Source organism: Toxotes jaculatrix, chromosome 15, assembly GCF_017976425.1.
Source record: "Toxotes jaculatrix isolate fToxJac2 chromosome 15, fToxJac2.pri, whole genome shotgun sequence".
In the NCBI taxonomy this organism is placed as follows: domain Eukaryota; kingdom Metazoa; phylum Chordata; class Actinopteri; family Toxotidae; genus Toxotes; species Toxotes jaculatrix.
The window spans coordinates 2,544,545-2,554,213 of NC_054408.1; the positions used below are offsets into that span (position 1 = coordinate 2,544,545).

Below are 9,669 nucleotides of genomic sequence, written 5' to 3' on the forward strand. Positions count from 1 at the left end.
CTGAAATCATTTAAAATGCAACACATCGCTTACACAAAGTCTTTCCGCGTCCCATGAAACACAGACACAAACCCATTTTCTTGAAAAGCAGTGTGTACAGGTCTTTCTTATGTGATCTCAAAACCAATATTTACACTTAAACTAAGTAATAAATATGATAAAATGAGTATAATGTTTAAAAATAGAGATAAATATGCTGCCAGGAGGCCGGGAGGCACTCTGTGAGTGATGGGAGTTCTGGGCGGCAGATGAACTCACTGAAACAGCATCCTGACTGACTGACAGGTCAACGTGTGCGACCGGTTTTTATTTAACTGCTCAGAGTAAAATCTTGGACTTACGTGAAAGATAAAAGTTAAAAGCAGCAGAATAACAAACAGAACAGTCTTATTATTTTACTTGAAGATGTTCTCTGTTTCTTTTTCAGCATTTATCGTGGCCTCAAACAAGAATAAACGAATTTGATTTACAGTCACTGTCTGACTATCTTCTATAAATATATTAGACGGCTCTTAAACTCCCATATTAATTAGATTTAGGCATTTAGATTAGATTACATTTTTTTTAAAATTACAATTATAAATTCAACATAACAGATATGTGATTAAACAGCCACCTCCTACGTTGGAATCTTAGAGCATTTTTAACTGTAATACATAAAGTTTGATAAATACAGGCCCTTGACTCTGCCTGGTCAGCCAGTTTGGGCCCTTATAACGACAATGGGTTTACACGTTTGTTTAGCTGCATTTAAATATAACACTTATACTGCTCATATTGCACACTTAACAAAAAAAAAAAAAAAAAAAAAAAGGAAACACCCTTTGCTGTATAATTTACCAACTCTCATGTCCAGCATCGCTCCCTTAATTATGACGAGAGCATAGTGTAACATTAAGGACAAAAAAAAAACACCGCCCCCACTGAGAAATAAAGCAAAATAAAAGTTCAGCACCCTTTGAAAGGTGTGTGTATTCCTGATAGTATACAGTACATTTAGTACATCTGTCTGCAGTCGCTTCAACACGTCCTCTGTATACAAAACGTCCAGTGACACAGTGTCTGACCTGCCTCTGCCCTCTGTTCTTACAATTCCAATAACAGAATGTGATCGTCTGTGGTGAGACTGTGGACGTGAAACCTTAAAATCATGGTGCCGTCTTTGGACAGTTCTTACTGAGATTTAAAATTTCTGACTCATATTCTGTTGCAAAAATATATCATGTTCAGTTAAAGGTGGTCTTGTGAATAAAAAAAGGCTCCACATTCAACTCATCACAGACAAGCATCAAGGTTTTAACACGATTTGGACCCTGGTCTTATTGTGATTGTTTTTTCTGCTGGTATCATCACATCATCAAGACGAGCACTGGCAGTAACAGCACCTATTCTCAAGTAAAAATGCCAAACTTCCTCTGGTTCCAGCTTCTGAAATGTGATGTTTGTTGTTCCTGAAGAAGATTACTGTGCCCTCTGAGAAACTGTGAATGCCATGTTGTCACGAGCCTTTCATAGTCCAAACAGACGAACGATTAAATCGATTCATTTAGAAAATAACCTTCAGGGTTGTTGCAGCTCTAAACTCTTCCCAACACGACTTCCTCATTGCTGAGAAAGAAGTGCAGTGATTTGCACGCCACTTGTGAGTACGAGGCATCTGGAAAATGCAGAGTCAGGAGGTACTTTCTTATTCATCACACCTGAATCAAGCTCTGACCGAGTCCCGTATAATCCTGTTCCACTGAGCTCCCGGCTCAGATCAGATGTGGGTCAGCTGTTAGAGGAAGCGTGCTGTTAAGTAAAGGATCCTTCAGATTACAGATGGACCTGCACATGTAACGGGGGTAGACCTGGGACAACCGATTAGCTGTGTGACACCTCTGACCAGCTGCTGCAGCTTCACTTAGAATCTAAATGTTTTCTAATCAGCATGTGATCTCAGTCGCAGTGAAAAGGAACTTCATGTTTAACTTCATCCAAACTGACTGAATAATAAGATTTAGTCTTCACCTCAGGTTCTGCACCTGCTGAAGGGGAAGGTGTCTTTAGAATGCTCCTTATATTTTAACAGGCTCATCTGCGTTGTTTTGTTTGTATCCAAAAGAAAGGATTTTTTTGGTTTCTCCTCTGTTTTACATAAATAGAAAAAGAGAAATAGTTCACCAGAGCTGCAACTAATCCGTATTTTCATTATCAGTGACTCTGTTGATTATTTTCTCAATTAATCGATTAATCCTTTAGTCTATTCAATTAAAGAAAATTTGAGAAAATGTCCATCCCAGTTTGTCCAAGGTGCTTTAACAACAAATCGATCAATCAACTAGTCCTTGCGGCTCTGGAGTTCACAATTAAAAAGACAGAACTGTATTTACAAAGCGTGAATAAAAAATATACTGTGTTCGTTCTTGTCACCATGAGCTGAATAAAAACTATAAGAGAGCAGAAGGGAGGGACACACATCTGTAACACAACAGAAGTGGTCTCACTGTCCCGAAAGTGGACATGATTCTCTGCAAACACTGGTAGGAACATGTTCTGGAAGACACACTGGTGCAGCGTCTTCCTGCAGCAGCTTTTTAAATGAAAGTCTATTGCAGTTGTACCATCCGTGGTAGTAAAACGGTGGTTCGAGCAGATGTTTACCGACGGCACTGCGACACTGTGGCTTCACCTCACACTCATAACCTGTGAACTCAGTTTCACAGCCAGGCACAGATTAAGCTCTGATCATGGAAATGAGGTGAAAATTAGTTGGTAGATTCACATCAGTCATACAACAGGAAATAGTTGGGAATGAACTTCATTGACGTGAGAAAGGCACTGCAGTTTTCAGGTAGAACACAGGTAGTCTCCTCTTTCTCCCTACACTCTCTCCTCTCTCATTTCTCTCCCTGGCATCGGCGTCGGGCATTGTGTTAGTCTGTACATATGTGTTTGTGCAGCAGGGGCGGCGCTATGTGTGGTGAACCTCGTGGAACATGAGCTCACGGGGGATGGGCGTCTCGGCGCCGTATACCTTGCCGGCGCGACGTTCAAACGCCGAAACCATCTGCTTCACCACCTCGTCGAAGAAGACGTGAGCGAGCTGGGAGTGGAGGAGGGAACGAAACTCGAAGGAGATCTGAGGAGGGGAGGGAGGAAGCAGAGAGGATAAAGTTAGCAGCTGAGTTTCATACTGTAAACACGTCAGAGGTTTGAAACTGATCCAATCAGAAATACAACACATGCAACTGGAGACATGTGGAAGAACCAACACACGATCACAGATGAGGACACGTACAGGTCAAAGGTTAACCCGCAGTCTTTCCCTCTTTTTCCCAGGGATCTGATTGTGGATTTAAAGTGGTGCTCGATCCAATAATATTTTGGCTCTTACTCCTTTGCACTTTGTGCCAAACCACTGACTCCTGCCCTTTACCCACTGAGCTGCTAATGAAACACACCCGACAGATAAGCTAGCTGGTCTTGTCAAAGGACACCGTCTGACTGACATTCTCTTGTATGAAAATGATGAAATTAAAGTTTAATTTACTGACCAACATCAGTGGTTAAATGTTTTTGTTAAAAACAGAAGTTGGTGTATGAGCTCTGCAGTAAAGAGGAGGGAAAAGGAAAAAAAATAAAGTGAGAAAATGCTGTGAGGACAAACGTCTTTTTAAATGAAACAGATATATCAGAGTCTGTTGAGGTTTCAGTCGGTCTTGCTTGTTAGTTCTGGAGTTCAGTGCTCTGCAAAGCTAAAGTTAGTCTGTAGATGATGATAGCATGATGATCAACTCTTTTCACCCAATCCTACTTTTCCCCCCCTCATATAAATCTAAATCTTTTAGCAGGTTTGACTGTTACAGTTGGAAAATTGCCTCTACTTACAGCAAAATCCACAGTGCAGGTCCGAGGGTAACCTGGCAGGCCAGGGCTGAAGCGCCAAACTGTCTCCAAGTGGTTGAACAGTTTACCATCTGAACAGGAGGCCTGACAAGCAACAGATACACATTAACTGCAACTGGTTCGCTGGTAAGAACGAGAACTGTCTGCTGATTTCTGACAGCAGTGGTCAGATGTGTAAATGATGAGTACGTGAAAAACCAAAATAAATAATAAATCAGCCAAAAACATCAAACATTTGCTGGTTTTAGCCACAAAATGTTAAGATTTGCTGTTTCTGTAAATTAAATTTTAGACTTTTTTTTTAAGACACAGCCTGTGGATGTTCTGGACTCCGACTGAGGCTGAAGTTTGTCCAGCTTAGAGTTTGATGAATATGAGTTGGGTCGCTTGTTTGAACAAGCCTCCAAAAACTAAAAGACATTCAGGATAAGAATGCAAACTGTTCTTGCATGAGGGCCACTGTATTTAGCCAACATGGGCTGGCAGGTAGTCTCCTACCTTGACCAGGTGGGGGCGTACTGTAGTGACGAGAGAGGTGTAGTTCTCCACCACTGGAGGGAAGCCAACAGTTAGTTTGGCCTTGCAGAAACCAGATCGCTGGAACACCACATCCGATTTCTTACACCAGGGAACAAAGAGGCGGTAGTTTTCCACTCCAGCAACTACGTCATATATCTCCTGCATGGAATACCTGGAGAGTCAAGGATGGAGAGGAGAGAGCCGTTAGCTCCCAGTGTGTGAAATGCAACCACGCAGATCTGCACGTCAGGAAGCAGATGAAGGTCAGCAACTGTGACCTAACACTAAACAAGGCTGGCACAGTACAAGACTCATGACCCAGTAAAGTCTGAACTCGGTCAATGAGCAGCAGAGAGAGAAAGAGAGGGAGGGAGGGGGGGGAGGAAGGAAAGAGAGAGAGGAGAGAGACAAAGAGGCAAAGAGAGTTCAAGAAAAGATTTTTTAGAAAGCACAATAAATTGCACAAAATAGAGACAAGGTGTAGTGAATGAGAGACAGATGGAGACAAACACTACTGTTATATAACTGCGTCGCTCCAGCTGAGGGAAAATAGCTGCCGCCGCTTGCGTCTATTTATACAAGCAGATTTAGTGATTATGACCTCTCGATGGAACACAGGAGGACATTTAGGACGTCACACAGGGACGCATACGTACAACCTGAGATAGGGCACCAGCATTTAAAGCATTAATTCATATGGGAACTTATGAACATGTTTTGTATTTTATGTTGCAAATCAAGGGAGTGTTTTCCAAACTTTATAAAAAAGACTCTTATTTTGGAGGATATCCACTTCATTTGTCAAACTCAAACTGCTGAAGCCTCATACTGACTTCATATATACTTTGGAATACATTAAAATGGACTGTGGGCTTTTGCTTACATTGAAAGTGTGTTCGAGTGGTTTTAATATCCCGTATGAACAGCAGGAATGATTATAGCAAACAACGTATTGTTCCTGAGTTGTGTTTTAGTGTTATTGTGCTGAAAATGTGTCTGAACAATAACAGAGTCTATGAAACAAATCTAAGACCACATCACATGAGCCCAGACTTGTCAAAGTGAAACCAGGCTTGAGAGACTCACCCAATGATGCGTCTCTCTGAGTACTCCTTCCTCTTGGAGAAGGAGTCCGTGAGGTTGAAGAAGCTTCGGGCAGGAAGGATGACGCCACGCCCCGGCATGCCTGCACCCAGCAGGGGAGGCACCCGCGTCATCAGGATCCCACATGATGACAGATATCTGATCACAAAACAAACAATAATGACAGGGGGGTCACACAACCGAGGTGAGGATGTGAATCAGTACAGTAAACTCTGATGAACCACAGAACAGGGTAGGGCCGGCGTCCTAGTGTTCAAAATTTTTCATTTGTCGGGATAAATTGCTCGTGTTTCCGCTGGATGTTGCAACTTCAGCGCGGCAGGTTTTGCACAGTACATGTTTCTGGTGCACGTCTGCAGCCTCAAACCCGAAATGCTCCCAAATGACCGACGTGCTGTTTTTCTTGGGGATTAAATCACCCAACTCCGCTCCTGGTCCAGATGAAGCCAGTTCAGAAATTAAGCAGCAGGTGGAGCGGGTTACACTGATTGCGTTAGCATCACCTGTCCACGAGCAGCAATGCCGCTTCTGATTGCCGAGCTCGGCAGGTAGGGAGACGGCATGTGTGTGTAAAATAGTTGACACAGCAGATCCTGGGTCAGTCAGGAGCACTGAATAAAAGCTTTGGCGATCACATGATCGCGCTGTCTGATTATTATCCAGCAAATTAATGAAGTAATCTAAAGAAAAAACAAGTAGTACAAATTGGAGCGGCTAACCTGGTTCTTCACTGAGCAATAAGATCAAATATTGGTGCCATGTCTCCTCCGGTTTGATGTTAAAAGTAAATTATTGTATTTATTACTAATACAATTACAAGCTGCGAGCGAAGCCTTTTTTTCCTGGAGAACAGGACACTTCGCATGAAAGGAAGCCCTCCTGAAACACCTCCCAAGCATTTGTCATTCAAAGAAAACACAGATACCTGTAGACCTGACTGGAACAAGGTCAAGGGCATCAAGTTCCCTGCTAGCTTTAAAGACCTAAAACACTGCACTGCCAAACCACCTGGGTTTGCTCAACCCTGTTCTGTGACTTCCTGCCTGCCTACGTTTCTATACATGTACTTTCTGTTTTGCCTGGGGGGTTAGATTAATGATTCATTCAGACACAACCACATAATACAGGAAGAATTTTCCAAGAAAGAGTTTTTCTCATTGTCTCAGTCTCTTTGATACCAAACTGAAAACCTAAATCCTGTAATAACTTTCTGACATGCTGAGTCCTGGATTGAAAAATACAACTAATATTCGAGCCCACAACAACTTCTGAACTAACCGATTAATTGATTGATCATTGCAGCTTCCATAATTAGTCACAGCTCTGTTTCCTTGAACTGATCAGGAGCTAGTGGGATCATGGCAAAAGCCCTGGGTCAGATCCTCTCTGACACCACGAATGGCAGGACTCCATAAATCCTTTATGGGTAAAAACTGCTCTGTAACCTTGAAAGAGGTTCATGAACATACAACTTAAACCAAGCTACTCATGACAAGAAGCAGCCCACAGGGTCACTGTGACTGACTTGTCCATTGTGTCTGGCTGTCACCCAGGGCACCTGTGGTACCCTGTCCCACAATGTCCCTGGCGCTGGATGGTTTGGAAGCATTATACAGCTCTCAAGGCATATAATTAGATTTAACTACCCATTATGTCACTGTTTAATGGGATGTGACAGTATCAGTGTCATCACTAGCTCAAACCCACGAAACCTATTCTGAGTTCCTCGTGACATGATGCTTCGAATTCCTGTTCCGTTACTGGCATGCAGGTCACTTCAAAGAGAGCCCATTCACTGCTACATGCAATGTGATACAGCTGACACATGGCACTGACCTCAAACTGACAAGTCCATGCAAGTGTACAGAGTTATGGTTGAGAAATATGACTTCAGAGCAAAGAAGGACGTTGTGCACCTCTGACCCTAAAAGCCTGCAGATGCAGGTCAAAACCAACATGTGACGCACAAAGAGAGGTCCTTTACACACTGAACATTGCACACTCACACAGGCTCAGTGAGGCAATGTTTTGACTATTGAGGTGACAAAACTGTTGGTCAAAACACTGCAAAATTAAACTTCAATGTGCCTCAGTGTGCAGACTATCTCCCCTTTTCCGTGAGAAACACTTCTAAACAATCTGCCACCTTCCAAAACATTGTGCCGGAGGCAGACTTGGATTTCAGTTATGTTATCCATTGGGAGAGTAATGGCAGTGGTCTTGTCTTACCTAACACCAGTCGGCTGGCATGCAAAAACCCCCCACTCTGATTTTTAAACCCTAGATAAAAATGGATATCCAAAGGTATTGTAAAACATCATGTAGATACAAGAACTGTTAAGAGGTTTTTCTTCCTTAATCCTGACATATAGTTATATCCATAACTTCTCACTTATGCACTTATTTGCATGGTTAGGCTGCAGTGGTGGAATGTAACTTTTAGCACATTTTAGCACAAATACTGCCACGTATCTCAGTCTGCTGCTGCTTTACACCGTTACTTCACTACATGTCAGAGGGAAATATTGTACTTTTAAATCCACTGCGTTTATCTGACAGCTGTAGTTACTGATTCATTAGAAAATTAAAATTTTAAAACACATAAGATGTGAACAGTTTATAAAATATTCTGCAATATAATAGATTACACAACCTAACAGTATATAAAGTAGTTTTGTAATAGTTTGAATCTTGACCATAATGTATCTGTACTTTTAGTTGAGGAGAATCTTGAATGTGTTTGGAGTATTCATGTTGTTTGGTAATGCAGTTATTTATGGTACATATTGTGAAGGAGCTGTTTGAATACTTGGCTACCTTCAAGAATATTAGTCTGTTGTAATGCTGTGATTTGCACCTGGACTTAGTCAGATGTAAGGTATGAACTGACAACAGGCCCAGCAAGTAATTATCATGGTGGAGTAATCAGGCCAGTGGTGCACGCTATGAAGTATATTTACTTCAGGGCTATGCTCGTTACATTATACTTGTACTCCACAGTCTACATTTATTTGACAGCTTTAGTTACAAGTTACTTGACAGTTATTCACATTACTTACAAAAGATAATAAACAAATGAATTCTAATGCATTATTATGGGTGAAGCTGCACAGCAGAATATAAAGTAGTTAAAATTAGCTCTGTCTTTACTATCTGTAACAGCGGTGTGATGCTTGCACATCAATGCATCAATAACTATAGTCGAATAATAATATTACTAAACAACATTATTATATGCATACAGGCAGCGGTTTGTGTTGCTGTTTAAGTGTACTGTTATATGGACGGGTGTTTCTATTTTTTTGTCCAACCCAGTTATTTCAGTGAGGGTAGGCTTAATAACAGATAGAGCTCTCCATATAACGCAATTCACTTAAACAGCAACAGAAACTACATCCTCCAAAATAAACATAAAGCTGAGCCAAGGTGTAGGCGTGCCTAATAAACTGCCAACTGAGTGTACTGATATTATTACAGCTGTGTAATAATATAAATATGAACAGAATTATATTATTGTTCGTTATCTGTGTACCGCTTGTGGGAGGGAGGAGGAGTTAGAAGTTGTTGATGTTGTTGACACTTATACCTGCTTACAACTACATTTCCGTACGCAACATTTATTAAATGCTACGAATTTCTTCTGTTTGCTATGTCTTAAGCTCTAACTTAATGTAAGCTAAGTGAATATCGTTGGTAAAATTACAACGGCTATGTTAACCGTTTGTCACTGCTCGGAGTCCGTCTTTCCCCACACTTTTCAACTTAAATCGACAGTAAAAAGGTAAAGTACTTTACCTCACGCTGTTCCTCGTCTGTATTTCCCGACTGGCTGTAGAAGGTAACTGTTTAATGCACTCAGCGACTTTTCTCAGGCTCCTGCCACCTCTCGCCATCTTTCCTTCTCTGGCGAATTTCTTCGCTGTCTTGACAGGCATCAATACCCGTAGATTTGCCCCGCCCCCGCATCGTCAGGCGCCCTCCGAATACCAGCCTTCTATTGGACCCCGCGGGCCCTCCGAGCCTTCTCCATTGGCCAGTCTCGCCGTTCGTCAGACGGCTTTGCTGACGTGTGTGTCTGGCGCGTGCACGAACGCGCCCGTGCAGGAATGTCACGAGATGTTGGCTCAGGTTGCACTGTGTAACCTTACGCGCTCCGAA

At 42.1% G+C, this 9,669-nt stretch overlaps 1 protein-coding gene across 1 annotated transcript; it reads right to left on the bottom strand.

The window, feature by feature from the left end:
- Positions 1-538: 538 nt before the first annotated feature.
- On the bottom strand, positions 539-9,444 carry coq10b (coenzyme Q10B). Its single transcript, XM_041057146.1, has 5 exons — positions 9,307-9,444; positions 5,494-5,649; positions 4,387-4,579; positions 3,871-3,972; positions 539-3,121 (listed from the first exon to the last, which is right to left on the bottom strand). The coding sequence occupies exons 1-5, from the start codon at positions 9,402-9,404 to the stop codon at positions 2,954-2,956; spliced, it is 717 nt and encodes a 238-aa protein (XP_040913080.1). The 5' UTR covers positions 9,405-9,444; the 3' UTR covers positions 539-2,953.
- Positions 9,445-9,669: the final 225 nt, after the last annotated feature.

What these genes read in the sequence shown, in the direction of transcription:
- coq10b (XM_041057146.1), bottom strand. Translation starts at nt 9,404, where the DNA reads ATGGCGAGAGGTGGCAGGAGCCTGAGAAAAGTCGCTGAGTGCATTAAA. An exon ending in TCAGAGAGACGCATCATTGG is followed by an intron (nt 4,580 to 5,493) that starts GTGAGTCTCTCA and finishes TTGACTCTCCAG; the next exon opens with GTATTCCATGCAGGAGATAT. An exon ending in CCTGCACTGTGGATTTTGCT is followed by an intron (nt 3,122 to 3,870) that starts GTAAGTAGAGGC and finishes TCCCCTCCTCAG; the next exon opens with ATCTCCTTCGAGTTTCGTTC.